This window comes from Taudactylus pleione, unplaced genomic scaffold (genome assembly GCF_031769625.1).
Source record: "Taudactylus pleione unplaced genomic scaffold, aTauple2 ptg001915l, whole genome shotgun sequence".
NCBI classification, from domain to species: domain Eukaryota; kingdom Metazoa; phylum Chordata; class Amphibia; order Anura; family Myobatrachidae; genus Taudactylus; species Taudactylus pleione.
The window spans coordinates 539,972-557,165 of record NW_028286312.1 but is presented as its reverse complement, the minus strand read 5'-3'; the positions used below and the strand labels follow the sequence as shown (position 1 = coordinate 557,165).

The window sequence follows — 17,194 nt, the reverse complement described above, 5'->3', positions numbered from 1 at the left end:
CTAGTAACAAGGCAATGATAACCTTGTTGGTGGAATATAAATTTAAATGTACACACAGCTCATATTTCCCTCTGCTCATCAGTAAATATAATGATTTTAGGTTACAGTTGCTTGAACCCAGAATACAAATTAGAGCCTGGAAAACAGTATTCTTCATCTTTCTTGCTATTATTTTGCCAGTTCATCCACTGCCCGTTGACGGCCTCAATTTCCACGACCTCAGTCCTACTAAAGTGTCCATCTCCTGGGTTTTGCCTGGACAATATACATCAGTGAATCTGCTATGTGAAATTCAAATCAAGGAAATCCACGGCAGAATCGAAACGGTAAACACAGATTCTCCTTCCCTTCCACGTGTTTGTGTGACGTCCTCCTTACTGTGTTTGTCTTGTGTAATCTACTCTATGTATTGCAGTATGTTCCGAACTCTGTGACATTGAATTCTGTGAGCTAGCGGGAAGGGACAGGCCACTCCAATGAGTGCAAACAATATTTCTCCGATAAGTTGCTGATATTTTAAAGTACAGATGTGAAAGTACAGATGTGTCCACATACATCTTACTTTCTTGCGCATTCTACAGCCCTTCTAGTCACGCCATGCTGTGATGTGACTGTAGCGTCAAGCGTCTTTTCTTTCGACTTTTTACCTCCAGATGCGTCTTACTCGCAAAGTGATGCGAATAGGAGGCACAAGCAGCTTCTGCTGAATAAAATGATATGCAGCATGCCTATAGTCTGTGTGCGGGTGTATCTGCATGTGAAATGCTACGTTACAGTGTCACAGCCGCTGACACAGTGTAACGTAGCATTTTGCATACAGATACACCCGCACACAGACTATAGGCATGCTGCATATCCTTTTAATCAGCAGAATTGGCGTGTGCATCCTATTTGAATCGCTTTGCGAATAAGACGCATTTGAAGGTAAAAAGTCATCCGAAAAAACGCTCAGCGTTACCGAGCCGCACAGCTCTCACGCGTTATGTTTAACGCCACTAGTAGCGCATGGAGGTAAGATGTGTGTGCGCACATCTGTAGGTATAGAAGGATAGGATACCCCTGTACAAACTTTTTTCAACTAATTGATTGCTTATGGGGGATGTCTAGTCAAAAGAAAACGGATTCAGATATTTAAAAAAAATGTTTGTCCTGTCCTACCTTGTGTCATTCATCCGTTGAATGCCGGCAAACTCCTTAGCACTGGTCGATTGATAGAACTAACTGTACTCTAGATTAAAACATGCATAAGAGCAGAGCAAGTATATATGGGGTATGTATGGGGTTGCCGAAGAATTTGCAAACGTGATATAGAGGATAGAGATGGGCCCAGCTTATGAGGCTGTAATGGGAGAGGGAAGCACTGAAGCAGTAGGCTCTAGTGGGGCAACTGGTAGAACAATTGCTTTATCATTCTAGGGGTGCTTGTCTCCATTGGCCGATGATACTGTGCATGCTGGAAACTTTTAACAACATAGAAAGTTTTGCAACTGTGGACTTACAAACAAGTGATGTCAGTGATTTATCTTCCAATAATGGTAGTTGCATGTGTACCCAGACACGACCATTCGTGGTACAACAAGTTGCTAATTGGCTAGTTTTCCTAGGAACAGGTGACCCTAAACCAATCCATGTTAATAAAATAGGATTTATCATCATGGAGTGATCAATAAATACACACGTAATATAATAAAAAAAAATACTGCTTGGAAACATAATAGCTGAAATAACCTTAAAATAAATAAATCGATATCGTACACTGCATTATACTAACATGAAAATACATAAAGACTGAATTAGTACAATAATAAAAAATGTTACAATGTCCAGATACGGTATGGGGCACATACTATCTTTAAACAATGGTGGTGAACCAAAAGCCTTGTAGATAAGTTATAGGGGCTTATGTAATAGGTTGCGAGCTGCAGCAGCTGCCGGAACTCCTGCGAGTCTTCCCGTGTTTTTAAAGCGCCAATCACATTAAAGGTAAAACCAGCTTGGATCTGCCTATAAAATGATTGCCGATTTAAAAATACGGGATGCCTCGCAGGAGAGCGGCTGCAGCTCGCAACCTATTACATAAGCCCCATAGTCTCAGTAGAGATATTAGTGCCATTGATTCAGCGATGACAATAAGATACTCCCATAGTTACATGATGTAGTGTGACACTCAACTCTGCACAATGAAACAGTTTAGCAGACACGTCTCCGGTCTATGACGATTCACCTCCTGGAACGGTCATTGTTTCATAGTAGGTTTCGGCTAGTTGCCAATGAACTGTATAATGTAGAACAGGTGTATTCAAATTGCGGCCCTCCAACTGTTAAGTTTAACTCTATATACCAGCATGTGGATGTAGTTCATATCCCGGTTGTTGGGATGCCAGCAACGGAATCCTGACACCAGTCAGAATCCCAGCGCCAGCATCCCAACGGTAAGTATTGGGGTTAGGGTTAGGCCCTAGGGGGAGGGTTAGGGTTACCCTGTGGGTTCTGACACACGGAATCCTGAGCCTCGGCATACCGTAGAAAAAAGAAGATTCCCTCCAGCACACTGCAGCAATATTAGCAAAAATACTTGAATCCTACATGATAATAGAAATTCAGAGGTATTGGTTGCATACATTTGCAAATATATGATTAAGCACCGGGCCAGCGTCAAGGCTCCTCTATACCAGTGTCCCTAACATTAAGGGGTTCACGTCCGAGGCGCAGAGCAGCCCAAAAAAACCCAGCCAAGGACCACTCCCAGGGCATCATACGAAAAATGGAAGAAAGGTGATAGTGAAGTGTAAAGTATAGATGTGTCAAGATAATCAATAAGTGTTAATATAATAAGAAAGAATTAAAATTACATAAATATAAACAAATAGAAAGGTGATGAAAAAATATCTATGTGAATTAAGTGGTGATGCTCTGAAAAAGGCCCAGCCAGAGCCACTTCGGGGGCCCCACACCCAAACGCTCACCCCAAAATAATTATTGCTACAAAATAGTAGCACCCACTCTGGGTCATATAAATACCGTAGCCAACCCCCAGCATGCCCTGCCACAGTTTTGCTGTGAGGGCACGCTGAGACTGTGGCAGGGCATTCAGGGATGTGTAGTCCCACAACAGCCGGGGGGGGGGTAGCAAGTCCAATATCGGTATCTTATACTGCATGTACAGTGTGTATGTAATAATGTGCGCTTAGCCGTGAGATTACGAGTATCCTACGCCCCAACAGTAACATGGTTTTTGCCTCTCCGCTTGCTACTCTTTGCAGCTTAATAAATCCGGTCGTACTCTGGTGTAACAATTTGTGCTCCCCAATTTCATGGTAATGGCCCTCACACGTCAGCCGCAGGAAATCTGTGAGGCTCCTCGCATAACCAATGTACCAGCCACTGATCTTCATGTGACTGGCAGTGTTCTTTACCCAATGCCGTTATGTACTCAGACACCTGCCCTTAGCTACTGCCAGGAATGAGAAGCCCAGATATTATATATGTGCAAGTCATGCAGTAAATGGTGAAAAGTGAACATTTCTCCTGGTCTGTTTCCTTTCATACAGCGCAATACAACCATGACTGGAATGAAGGATTCCCGCTACTATTATGAGATAGACGACCTGCACCCATTCCAGATCTATGGCTTCTGTGTTCGATGCTCATCATACGATCATTTCTGGAAGTGGAGCGATTGCACCAGTGAGAAGAGGCATGCTACTTTACCAGCAGGTACTCCACAGCTATATACAGTAATGGCAAAAAGGGGAACGCTCTGCATGAATGCTCCATAGTGCCAGTCTCCTGGGCGCACACAGTGCCAGAGCTGGATTAGGATTCTCTGGGGCCTAGGCAATACTGGTTTGTTTTTAAAAAATAAATAAAGTATTAATTTTTTTATTATTATTTGTATTATTTATTATTATTTTTTATTATTTATTTTTACACTTCACAGCCCCTTCAAAGCTGGATATCTGGACAGAAATTATACATCGCCCAGAAGGACGCGTAATAATACTCTACTGGAAGGTATGTAATAACCTTATTACTTAGATATTAAAATTATTACTGGTACTTAAAGCATCACTGTTTTTGTGTTTAGTTTATTGTCTCTACGGTTCAAAGAACAGTAGTTGTCTTGCTAAGGGGTCATCCACAGCGGCAAGACAGGAGTTTGATAGGAATTTTATTCTCAGCCCCATCTCCACCCCAGTTACACCCAGTCTTCGTCCCTTCGTTCACCTTAAGCCTGGAATGGGAAATGTAATCTTTAAATCTCTTGTACAAACTACTTACAGGACTTGGGTGGCTACAGCTCAGTTCTGCTGCTTTGATCCCAGTGTAGCACATTGTCTGTTCCATAAAAAGGGGCCTACACCGCTGCTAACTGGTCTTGCTCCTGGCTCAGTCTAATAATGAGTCCCCATGACCAGAGCTACTGAACTTTTGGAGTTCTCTAGTAACAGAACTTATTCTAGCCTTTCTAAAGTCAGCTGTCATAAATGTCTTTCAACGTGTTTTAAAGTGCGTTATAACTAATTCTACTAAATATACTGTTTCTGTTTGAAGCATTTACCAGTTAAAGCAGCGAAAGGAGTAATTACATCCTATAACGTTACATGGAAGCCTCTTAGAAGTGATGGAGAATATCAGCACTCCCAGTTGTCTGCAGACCACAACAGGACTTGGATAAATCTTACTGGCAGCGATAGTGGGGATTATGAAATTATTGTAAGAGCCAGCAACTCTGCTGGATCATCGCCACCTTCACGCATCACTACCGTACAGTTGCCAAATGGTAAGTTTGTGTGCTGAGAGCACCCCTCTAACAGGATAAATGGTTTTCCCAGCTGTTTCTGTGACGTGACGCTACTGCGCTGCCCTCCCCCCTCCCGGAGATTGCAGTGCTATAGTGCTTTGTCAGATCTCGCTTTGCCGTCATTAAAGGGAAAAAAAAAAAAAAAAGTGGGGTGTGGGTGGGGCATGAGCTCCTATGTAGTCTGATTATTCTGTAAGAGCAGTTAGCAAATAGCACATTTTGGTATTGGTATCAATTCAACTGCGTATACAAAGGTGCAGTGGTTAGCATTGCTGCCAAAGTGATGCAATTAGGGCTCACAAGTAGATTCTGCTGATTAAAATGATATGCGGCATGCCGATATAATGTGTGTGACTGCAGGTGGATCTCCATACGAAACGCTAAGTTAGTGTTCGCGGCTGTGGTACTGTAACATAGCATTTCACATTAGGGATGTGCAGGCTCGGATTAGTTAGGATTTTCCCGCCAAAAATCGGGTTTCAGAAAGAGACAAAATGTCATCTTTTATGGACAAAGATCATCATTCCTGGACAAAAGTCCATGAAAGATGATATTTGTCCATGAAAGACGACGTTTTGCCTCTTACTGAGACCCGATTTTTGGCGGGAAAATCCGAACTAATCCGAGCCTGCACATCCCTATTTCAGAAGCAGATATACCCGCAGTCACACACAGAATATAGGCATGCTGCATATCATTTTAATCAGCATAAGCTGCTTGTGCGTTCTATTCACGTTGCGAATAAGACGCATTTTAAGTGAAAAAGTTGCACGAAAAGACGGCGCTACCAAATTGCGCAACGGCATGGCGCGACTAAAAGGGCTGTTTGACACGCAAGGAGGCTGCGTTTCTTTAATTGACTGTCCCCACAAGTGCACTTTAACGATTCTAGAGATTGCGGTGGCAACAGTCACCTTCTCACCATTGTTTTCTGTACAATTGACGGTACCCCATTTGCCATTCCTGTAGATGTGGAGCTGGAAAGAGTTGTTGGAGAGCGCACCGGCATCAACATTACCTGGAGTCCGGCCAGAAATGTGACCTGTGGATATGTTGTAAAATGGATGCCGTCCTTTCACCCGCGAGACTCTGATCTGATGTGGAAGAGATTTTCATCCAATGTGACAAACGCTTTTATCATCTCAAGTAAGAAGGCAGAAAATATTTGTGGGTTCAGTCAGCTCCGGCATAGAACCAGCTGCACAAGGTGCAACTATTGGGTGGCTGACGCCAAGAGAACCTCCTGCAGCTGCCTTATGATATGCTGAGTGGGACGGAAATGAGTCTGAAAACCGCGCGGAAAGGCTTTAGGTGTAATTGGTTGTGCATGTCAGTAAATGGCAATTTACACAAGTCATAAATGCGTAATGGAATCTAAAGCCATTTACTTCATCACTTAAGTAGGCCTGAAAACACCCCAAACATAATAACCTCATTTACTCAGTAATCGCTCATTAGCAGTGTCCATTGCCGGATGCTAATGGGAAATGTATTACTATCTGGTTTGATAATGTAGGGTCCACTAGAACAGGCCTGGTCAACCTGTGGCTCTCCAGCTGTTGCGAAACTACAAGTACCAGCATGCTTTACCAGCTGATCGGGGGGAGGATATGCTGGGTCTGGGTTCCGGACTATAGACAGACAGTAATTAGATAGACACCAGATGTTAGACAGTAATAGCTAGACAGGGACAAAAGGTCGTCAGGGACAAAAGTCGCACACTAAAGGTTGACATGTACAAAAGGTTGACAGGGTCAAAAAGTTGATACAAAAAATGGTTTACACTTTTTTTTTTGGTAAGGTTTAGGGTTAGGCACTTACCCCCACGATTAGGGTTAGACCATATTTATGTCGACCATTTTAATGTTGAACTTTTGACCCTGTCAACCTTTTTACATGTCGAACTTTATTGTGTCTGACTTTTGTCCCTGTCAAACTATTGACTGTCTAACATCTGGTGTCTATCTAGTTACTGTCTATCTCTTATACCACACCCGTTGGGTCTGGGGAGCCAAAGGTTGGCCAGTCCTGCACTAAATGCTAAAGGGACGTCCACCTGAGGATTTATACATGAGTAGTAAAATACACCGTTCTCTTTGTGCGTCTGTCGCCTATTTATATTCATGGGAATGTAACATTTTCATTACTTGTGCCGATAAAGCAGCCTTTCTTTCTTTACTTTTGAAAGTTAATGTTAAGGCAAGTTACAGTAACCCATACTGTGATAGTACTGTGATGACGGCGCTCGGGATACCGGCATCCCAACAGGGTTACCCTAACCCTCCCTCCCCCTAGTGCCTAACCCTAACCCTCCCCCTAGTGCCTAACCCTCCCCCTAGTGCCTAACCCTCCCCCTAGTACCTAACCCTCACCCTAGTACCTCACCCTAGTGCCTAACCCTAACCCTCCCCCTAGTGCCTAACCCTCACCCTAGTACCTAACCCTCCCCCTAGTGCCTAACCCTCACCCTAGTACCTAACCCTAACCCTCACCTTACAGCCTAATCCTAATAATTACGGTTGGGATGCTGGCATCGGGATTCTGACTTGTGTCAGGATTCCGGTGCTGACATCCCAACAGTCGGCATTTCAACTGCCTCCCGTTCCTGGGTCCTAATGCATGGATGGTGGTGTGCCCATAGTTTCCAGGGATGGCACAAACTTCACATGCCCAACGTTCTATACTGAATGGTGTGCCAGAGAGATCTAGCGGTCAGCAAGCCCCCATTCCCAGGCATTAGACAGGAAACGGCAGCTGCTAAGGTGGTAGTACACGGTCTGAAACTTACCGCATGGAGGAGTACTGCCCGGCGCATGCAGGCAGAGAGATCTCTCTAGTAAGCCCCCATGCATGATTACTTAAACAGGAAAACAACAACTTCTCTACATGTATAAAATGAACTGCCTGGCCTATAGATTTTCAATGATGCACTAAACCATTAAATGTTTTTGGGGCAACCCACTTCCCGAAATGTCTCCCCCCCTCCCCACCCCCCTGTCTCTGTTCCCCTGGTTGTGCAAGGCTTTAGACAGAAACACTGCAGGAGATACCAATTCTCCACACACAAAAGGGAGGAGATGACTAGTTGGCTGTATGAGGCTAGTGACCTGCAGGTGGTGCAGGCTGTGATTGGATAAATTCTGTGACCTGCAGGTGGTGCAGGCTGTGATTGGATAAATTCTGTGACCTGCAGGTGGTGCAGGCTGTGATTGGATAAATTCTGTGACCTGCAGATGGCACAGGCTGTGATTGGATAAACTCTGTCTTTACAGCGTGTATTGACTGGTATAATTTCTCATACGGATTGTGTGCCTTGAAAGGAGTCTCCACCTTCATAAGACTTCACCTAAACACTTACGGAGTATGATGCAGCTTCTTTCTGTGCTTTTTAGCCATGTAGTCATATAATCTAGTCATGAGGTTTATTTGTGTTGCCCTGAGATATGAGACAAAGAGGGCAATGTATCAAACCTTCTGAATTGTGGAGAAGTTTAACATAGCAACCAATCCGTTTCTAGCTACCATTTTATAGAATGTCTTTGGTTAATGATACTTAGAAGCTCATTGTTTGCTATGGGTAACTTCTCCACTCTTCAGAAGGTTTTGATACATTTACCCCAAAGTTGGCCTGTGGATACAGCTGTATGCAATGCAGAGACCTCAGCATGTTTGCATCCTATCCCAGTGCACTGAAAGGTGATTACTCTGCCTGGTGATATTAGTACATGGCTGTGAAGCACAGAACAGAAGCTGCACTTATTAACAGTTGTAGAAAGATACGTACCAAGAGCTATATATATATAATTCTCTGAAAATTTTCTTTTCTTGGCACATTCCACGGATTGTGCGGGTCTCTGGCCACTGGGAGCGTATAAACTGAGATCTTTGTTGTAGTAATGTTGAAATGGGCTATGACGTTTTGGCATGTTGCCTTGCTCCGTACTTTCTCCTTATTTGCGTGGTAATAAATGATGTAAGGAAACAGGTGACAAGATGTAGTATGTAATCATTGCAATGATCGTTGTGCTCATTTATTTGTTTTTCCTTTTCATTCTCAGATTATTTCCAGGCTGGCATTCGGTACAATGTATCATTATATGCCTGTGAAGATAATCGGTATCAGCTGTGGAGGAGGATGATTGTATACATGCAGGAACTCAGTAAGTCTGTATATAGAATGCCTCATCGGTCAGATTACTGAGCGGGTTCCGGCTGAGATTCATCACTTTTTTAATTTTCATGACTTAATTTGTTTTGGATGGATGGCGAGGTAATCTGTGCTAGGACTTGTTTCCTATTCCCTCCATTGCGTTCTGAACAGATCATGCATGGGTTGTAAGAGCAGATAATATTTATAAGTCACAGGGACCATTGATCCCTACATCAACTTCTGTTTTCATAGCCAAGCAGTCAACCTGCACTGATTATAGGAGATGTAAAGATGTAACCAATCCCTTTATTACTCTGGCTGTGAGAAAACATGTTACATTGCTACACCTGAGCGCAGGATTATTCAATGCCTGGATCTTTTTTTCAATCGTAAGACGAGTTACAGTTCAGTATCCGACACTATGAGATCTGCTGACACCAGTAACTTCATCCCAGGTGCCTGGAGGCAAGATAAGTGTTGGTGCCCCCCATCCCCCAAATTAAAATGTACCACTCCCCAGCACCTATGCCAGCCCCAGCTGCCACCGCCCCCCTATGCAGTGCCCCCAGTAGTGCCCCATATACAGTGCCCCCAGTAGTGCCCCATATACAGTGTCCCCAGTAGAGGTCCCCCTATGCGGTGCCCCCAGTAGAGGTCTCACTATGCAGTGCCCCTTATACAGTGCCCGCCTATGTAGTGCCCCCCCAGTAATGGTCCCCATATGCAGTTCCCTCAGTATTGACCCTTACTATGCAGTGCCCCTTATACAGTGCCCCGTTATGTAATGCCTCTAGTTGTTGGTCCCCCTATGAAGTGCCCCGTTACGTAGTGCCCTTGGTAGTGGTTCCCCCGTATGCAGTGCCCCGTTTTGTAGTGCCCCCAGTGGTGGGTCCCCCCTATGTAGTGCCCCATTATGTAGTGCCCCCAGTACTGGGTCCCCCCTATGCCGTAGCCCTTACAGATATAACACAAACACACACAGATTACTTACCTGAATCCCGTTCCTGCGCCCGCCACTGTCCGTTCGGGAGCCGGAAGGTGGAGCTCATGAGTGAGCTCTGCCCGGCTCCCTAAGTGGATAAAGCAGCTAATGAGAGTCTGTCTGACTCTTGTTGGCTGCTAAAACAAACACATCACTGCCAGCAATGTGTTTGTTGCTGATCGGCGGGCAGGGGAGGGTTCTGTTTACTCAGAAAAACCACCCCTGCGCGCGTGTCGCGTTCTCAGACGGGTCGCGGCGGTCACACGCTACGTGACGTCCGCGACCATAGAGCACTCCTGCAGCAGCGGGTCATGGAGGTGGAGCGCCGATCAGCGGCACTTCTCCTCCTTACAGCTCCTCAGCAGTGCAACAGGAGCGGGTCCTCAGCAGTGCCTGGAAAGGCCGGGTGATAATGGAGCGAGGTGCCCCCATCAGGGCTAGCGCCCGGCGGCAAATGACTCCATTGTCTCCGGGAGTTCCGCCACTGGCTGACACAACTCAGCTGTGTTTGTGTATAGAGCTAATTCAAGAATCAAGTTTAGTTTATATACAGTATGAAAGCACATCAATGTATATCCACGACCTAGGGATAGGCTGCAGGGGGAGGGGAGGTTAGGGTTAGGCTGCAGAGGGATGGGATTAAGGTTAGGCTGCAGGGGGGGGAGGGGAAATTAGGGTTATGCTGCAGAGGGAGGGCCCTTGGGGTTAGGCACTAGAAGGGTTAGGGATAGAGGAATAATACCCAAATGCCGGGGGATCAGAGTTCTCACCTGGAAGTCAGTCACATGACCACCAGAATCCGGAAGACGCCGCTGCAGCCATCGGGAGCAGGTAAGTCATCGCTGGATCACCAGCGACTATATGTTGACATTCTAACATGTCGACAATACTTTCCTTAGTTGCATCTCCCAGACTGCTCGGCTAACGATGGGCTGCCAACTCATTAACATTAATACAACTTCTACCGACAACTGGTAGAAAATTAAGTGTTGCCCACCGCAATCCATTAGAGTCTTATTTCTGGTTGCTATGGGCAACACCACCTTTTCTGCACAGTTACCTGTAGAACCAGTTTCATAGGTGTCCCCCATGGGCGATAACTGTCAGCTGCAGCTAGAGGATCTTAATGTAGTTTTCTGATTAACATGTGAAATCTCACATCACTGAAATGCTTTACTAAAATGTAAATCGAGAGACATTTATCAATATCTGCAGATCGACTGTTCTGCATACAGACTGCTCGATCCGTCGTGACTGACGTCAGAACTGGGCAGGCATTTACATGCGCCCGCCCAGTTGAGCTGTCACTCGCCGGCGACCGTGCAGCAAGTGTACGGGCAGTCGTCTGACCCGATATATATCTGCATAGCCGACTTGATAAGTGTGTGAACGACGTCGTTGAGACATATCGCTGGTACACACTGGCCAATGCACACACGATATTCCGGCCGTTCAATTGAACACCCGACACGTCAGCCAGTGTGTACCCAAATTGCTGTAACCAGTGGCGGCTCCAGAGGCGGGGCTGCGGCGCAGTTCAAAATTTAAATAGGGGAGTCGCACCAACTGCCACCCCAAATGCTGCCACACACCACCGGCCAAGACTCACTGGCAGTTGGTGTGGCTCCCCTATTTGAATTATGGACTGCCTGCAGCCACCATCTCTGGAACCACCACTGGCTGTAACCCATAGTAACTAGACACTGTTTTTTAAATAAATGTTATTAATGATCTTACTGTTTGCTTTGGGAGTCGGCCTTTTGTGTCATGACCTGAGCAGTGTGTTTATTCTGAAAGATTTCATAAATGTTTTTAATTTTTTTGTTTTATTTATTTTCCACAGCTCCCAAAGTGGCACCAAATTATACCATTCAAGAGACCACGTCTAACTCCATATTGGTGGAATGGGAACCCATTGCAGAGGATGACCTCTGTGGATTCCTGCAGGGATATTTGGTTTATGTTGTGAAAAATCGAAACGATTCATCAATATCCAAGATCCTGGATCTAGGTAAACGGTTTATACAAATGCTGCTTTTCTCGCTCAAAAAGTGCGTCGTCTTCACATAAAAAAAAACTGGGATCAGTAGAACTACTTTGCTAGATTACCCTGATCAATTTGATGTGGGACATTTATACATTCATGTGCGATTCAGGGCTCCGATGCTAGCGGGTCTCCGATGCCTTTTCTTACGCCAAATTTCGACCTGCTTAATCTGCGACTTTGTACATGTATAAAACCAATTCCTGTGCAGTTAGTGTCGCAGCTCAGCACGCGGGATGCCGACTGTCTAAATACCGTCGGCAAAATCCCAACAGGTCGGGATCCCGGCACCAGTATCCCGACCGTCGGCATCCCGGAGGTTAGTATTGGGGTGTTAGGGGGAGGTTAGGGTGCGGAGTTAGGGTTTATGCACTAGGGAGAAGGTTAGGGTTAGGCACCGAGGAGGGAGTGTTAGGATTAGGATGGGGGAGAGGCTAGGTTAGGTTTAGGCACTAGTGCGGGAGGTTAGGTTTAGGCACTGGGGAGGGGGTGTTAGGTTTAGGGTGTGGGGAGGGGGAGGTTAGGCTTAGGCACTAGGGGGGTGGTGAGGGTTAGGGTAGATGATGGGAAAATACTTACCATACTTTCCTATGGGTGTCGGGATTCTGGCTGTTGGGATGCCACTGTCTGTATTCTGACCACCGGCATCCCAACAGCCGGGATTTCATACCCAACCCTCCAGCATCTCTAGTACTCTGTGAGTGGTGTTTCACTGCCTCTGTGATGCGTAAAGAACACAGATATTTGTTTTAAAAGTATGACCCACTACTCCTTTTGGATCGCCACGCGCCGAATGGCATATAGACTCTAGGTGTATGAGGAGACATCTGTAAATAGCACCAGCATTTTCATTTTTGCTTAACATTTGAAAGCATGCACAGTAACAAAACAACAGTGTGTTACTACGCAGACAGTGAGGTTGGAGGGCCCTGATTTCATCTCCCAGTCTATTGCAATACCACAGATTCCATATTGGGCCAGCTGGATTGCAGGGGGAGAGGTGCTCAGTGATACGGTCACACTGCAGGTTGCTTTGGGAATCAATATTGAGTATATAAAAATAATAAATGTAAGTTTTGCATGAACTGTAGAGGGCTGTGGTAATCTATAATTGTAAACCAGATATACATTAAGAAAATGCAAGGAAAAACAGTGTTGACATACAGATGTGACCTCATACACATATTGCGGCAGTCACGCCAAACAGCCCCTCCTGTGCCACTCTGCTTGTGCCGAACGTCGTTTTGCGTCTTATTCACCCGAAAATGCGTCTTCGTTACGACGTGACTAAGATGCACCAGGAGGTGAGAAAATATAACTGTATGTGGTACTGCAGCTGTATCTTAGGGTTTGGTAGGGGAATAGACAATATATCAATGTATATAGAAGTATATGCAATAAAACTTCCCTTATATGGTAGAAGTCTGCAGGTTCTTCAACGTGGTTTTCATTAATATGAAATAAATACAGTCTCATAGCGCATCAAATAGAATCCAACTGGGTAATGGTATCAATAATAGTCATAGTTTGCTTATATAGATATGTGATGTGAAAAAATAACTCCCATGCAATAGTATACACTTAATAAGGTCTGTATACCAATATAAAGAATGGGGACACAGCATGAACAGTTATAACATTTATTTAACAATTCCAGAATGTAAAAACAAGTATATATAATGGGGTATGTTTACTAAAGTGTGGGTTTTTAGAAGTGGAGTTGTTACCCATAGGAACCAATCACATTCTACTTAACATTTATCTTGCACCTTCTGGAAGATAATGGCTAAGATCTGATTGGTTGCTATGGGCAACATCTCAACTTCTAAAAACTCTCACTTTAGTAAATATACCACAAAATGTCCAATCTTGCTACTTTTTACCAGATGGGTGGACAGAACAGGCAGGTAGTAAAAAGTCTGAGGTTCCGGAAGTCTCTGTGTCAAGTCCACCGGGTCTGGAGATAGGTCTCTGTCACTGAGTAGAAGGAGCCGCCGCTGACGCGTTTCGAGATTAAATATTGCCCTGAAGAAGAGTTTTCTACATCTCCATGGCAAATACATCTCTCCAGGTCCAGAGGAATTGCCAGTTCTCATTAATCCTACCCTACCCTGAGACACAGTGCCAGTACTACATACCCTTGTTTTCTCTCATCTCTGTGATATTGGCCCATATGGGTTGGAGCTCGGTATAGTCTGTAGGCTGCTTATCACCCCTTTTAGGATATCACTAAACCTTTCTATTTTAGGACGCGCCAGGAGACTGCATTGATTAATTTGATGTGCGATATTTGTCCATCGGTGTGCGAATGAGTATGCGAAGTGCTGCGAAAAGCAGCGGCCGCAGCTTTTATTTACCTTGTGCTTCACCTGCAGCTTTGTACATATTTAAAAGTCATTAATGTGCAGTTATAGTCGCAGCCCAGCGTCTCTAGTACAGATTGAGTGGTGTTGTTGCTGCGCTTGTGGTGTGAATAAGATGCACAAGGAAAGGTTGCTACGCTACACCGCTCACTTGCGCTGGGCGTCTCACGCCATATGGTTTGAGGCTTGGTGTATGAGGACGTATCTGTATGTGCTTAGGGATGGCTATCCTTAAAACCTGGATTGTAAGGGTGCTTTGAGAACTGACTGGGAAATACTGTGTTAAATGAATAAAATAAACTCATGTTATTGGTTGCAGCCATATATATATATATATATATATATATATATATATATATTTTTTTTTATGAACTATAAATGAGCATTTAGAGCTGCGGATTGCATCGTCATTGTGAAAGGGGCTAGTAGTATTCCTTGGTGCACCAGACATGAATAATCTCATTGCAGATCATCCATTTCATCTAGAATACGAATGAAAACTGTGAGCAATATATTGTACTTAGCTGCAGAGCAAATATAACCTGGTTATTAAACCTATTTAGGTATGGGGACATATATGTATATGCTCATATATCTTTAAATGTTTAGATCACCTAAAAGATCGTCCTGATTTTGTTTTGTTTTTTCTAGTTCCAGATTAAAAATATACAATGAAGAGTGGTTTTCCCTATTTGTGAAGCTAATTTAGGGGGCAGTTCTATATATGAGAGTTTGATATTTTGGGGGCTTTTTTTTACTTGTCTTTTGTATACACAGATCACCATCCTGAGAAGAAGATTAAGAATATCACTGACCCATCAGTCCGGCTGTTAAAAATTGAGGACCTACAGAGCGGAACAAATTACGAGTTGGGTCTACAAGCCTACACCCGAGGAGGAGAAGGCCCGATTAAAACCTTCTTTGTAGCAACCAAAGACAATGGTAAGTACCTGCTGTTTTAATATCACCGTAGAAATTAATGCCTGCTAATTGTCCTGATTTTGGCAGCACCGTTCTGATTGGGTGTTTCTGGATTTAGGGGTAGGTTTAGGGTGGATCTGTGTGGAATTTGTGATGACCTGGGTGATTCCATTTGCCCCCATTTGGTGTTTGTAAATGTTGGGAGGGTATGACGTTTGGATGAGTTCCTTAGGAGGCTGGTGTAAGGGGAGGTGCCAAGGAGATTCCCTACACTCTCCAGCTTTGCCTAGGGGTGGGGGTAATATTGTGTAAGGATAAGGGGCATCTCATGAAGATCATTCCGCTCTGCCATACCAGTGTGATCTGTTTCTTTATTCTAAGCATTAAGTGAGTGTGGGGCTTGTTCAGAGATGTACGCAGTAGCTCAGCCGCTGAGTTTTTGTATGCAGCATCTGTGCTATAATATTAAAATGCAGCGGGAGCCATCTTGTGTAAATATATCACGCCCCCTGCCGGCTACCGTCATCCGATGTTGTGTCTGAAGACGCAGCAGCGGATCAAACTGCATGAACATCGGACAGCTAAATAACTTTCCGGTTTCTCAGGAGGTCCCAGAAATCGCGCTGCAGGGGCCAGTGAAGCTGCGTCGGAGGACCGCAGCCACTGGCTTTGGTGCACCCAGAAAGCTGGGCCGACATGCCCCCTTTTTCTGGGATGCTTGCGGTCACCTTCCCAAAATGCCATCAGCGTATCAATCATGCTGCAGCGTTTTGGGGCAGTGCAAGCAACATCGCAGACCCAGCTCTGCATATGTGCAGTGCGGTTTCTGCGAAAGCGCAGATCTCAAAACAACGTAGATTTGCGTAATCTCCGAATTAGGCACCGTGTCTATCTAATGTGTTCATGACCAGATCTTCGGATTATTATGTGATTGGTAGTGACGATGTTTCACAAGTTACACTGCTGCTGTTAGGAAATGTTATTGTTTTCTGCAAACCATTATTTTAGATCCTGCAGGATTCAAATCTAATATAATAATTAAAAAAACCTAACGAACAGTTGTATTTTTTTTTTTCCTTTTTTTAAGCTATCGGTCTAATACTTGCCATCCTGATCCCAGTTGTAGTCGCGATTGTTCTTGGTATTGTGGCAAGTACCATATGCTACCAGAAAAGAGAATGGTGAGTACTTTAGTGAAGCAAGGCGGTGTTAGGTCCTTGCACTGTTGTAAGTCCAACAACAGGGATTCAGCGTCTTTCTAGATGGATGATGAGTTATATTCAGTGACTGGTGTAAACTTTAAATCATAATTTACCCTGGCTCGATCCTTGATCCAATTAGTAGCAAGGAGACGAGCTGCCATTATATCGGAGTACAATTCGCCCTGCTCACAGCCCCATCTCACCCCAAACTTGCACATTTTTGCTCGCATCCCTAAGGGGCTGTGCACAAAAAGGTGTAAGTCCGACGGCATACAGCTGCACTTACTCGCTCTGCCATGAACTCGCTTCTAATTGGATCGAGCCCTCGGTGTAGCCAGGGAGTAAGATTTGCAAGTCTCTGCTCACGTGTACACAACGTTGCCGATGTCACACAGACTAGGGGCTGTATTCAATTAGTTTCGCTTCGGCGAGAAAGTTCTGCCTGCCTTTTCGCCGCCTTCGCGTGTTTTGGACGTGAAAACCTTTAGTGTGCGCTTCCAATTTACTTCATATTCAATTGCCAAAAAGGCAAAAACAGGACCCGGCGAATGTTAAACAGGTGAAAAGTGCAGCATGAATTGGGGGAATCACTCTGTACCCTAGAAAAAGATGGGCTGACTTCGGATGGTAGTTTAGTATTAGCCCTAATTGGACTAGTTAGGGTAATTAAGTGGTGGTAATTGCTTGCTATTAGTGTCTAGGTAAAAGTGGTGAAGAATGGCCTAAAG

The 17,194-nt window shown here is 44.6% G+C and overlaps 1 protein-coding gene across 1 annotated transcript in view; it reads left to right on the top strand.

The window, feature by feature from the left end:
- Nucleotides 1–17,194, top strand: part of LIFR (LIF receptor subunit alpha) — a 97,803-nt gene that overhangs the window by 68,062 nt on the left and 12,547 nt on the right. The window contains exons 10-18 of the mRNA XM_088465217.1: nt 181–326; nt 3,552–3,717; nt 3,941–4,014; nt 4,555–4,783; nt 5,774–5,950; nt 8,863–8,964; nt 11,780–11,947; nt 15,121–15,285; nt 16,352–16,445. Of these exons, the coding sequence (XP_088321343.1) occupies nt 181–326; nt 3,552–3,717; nt 3,941–4,014; nt 4,555–4,783; nt 5,774–5,950; nt 8,863–8,964; nt 11,780–11,947; nt 15,121–15,285; nt 16,352–16,445 (1,321 nt within the window). The remainder of the gene's footprint in view (nt 1–180; nt 327–3,551; nt 3,718–3,940; nt 4,015–4,554; nt 4,784–5,773; nt 5,951–8,862; nt 8,965–11,779; nt 11,948–15,120; nt 15,286–16,351; nt 16,446–17,194) is intronic.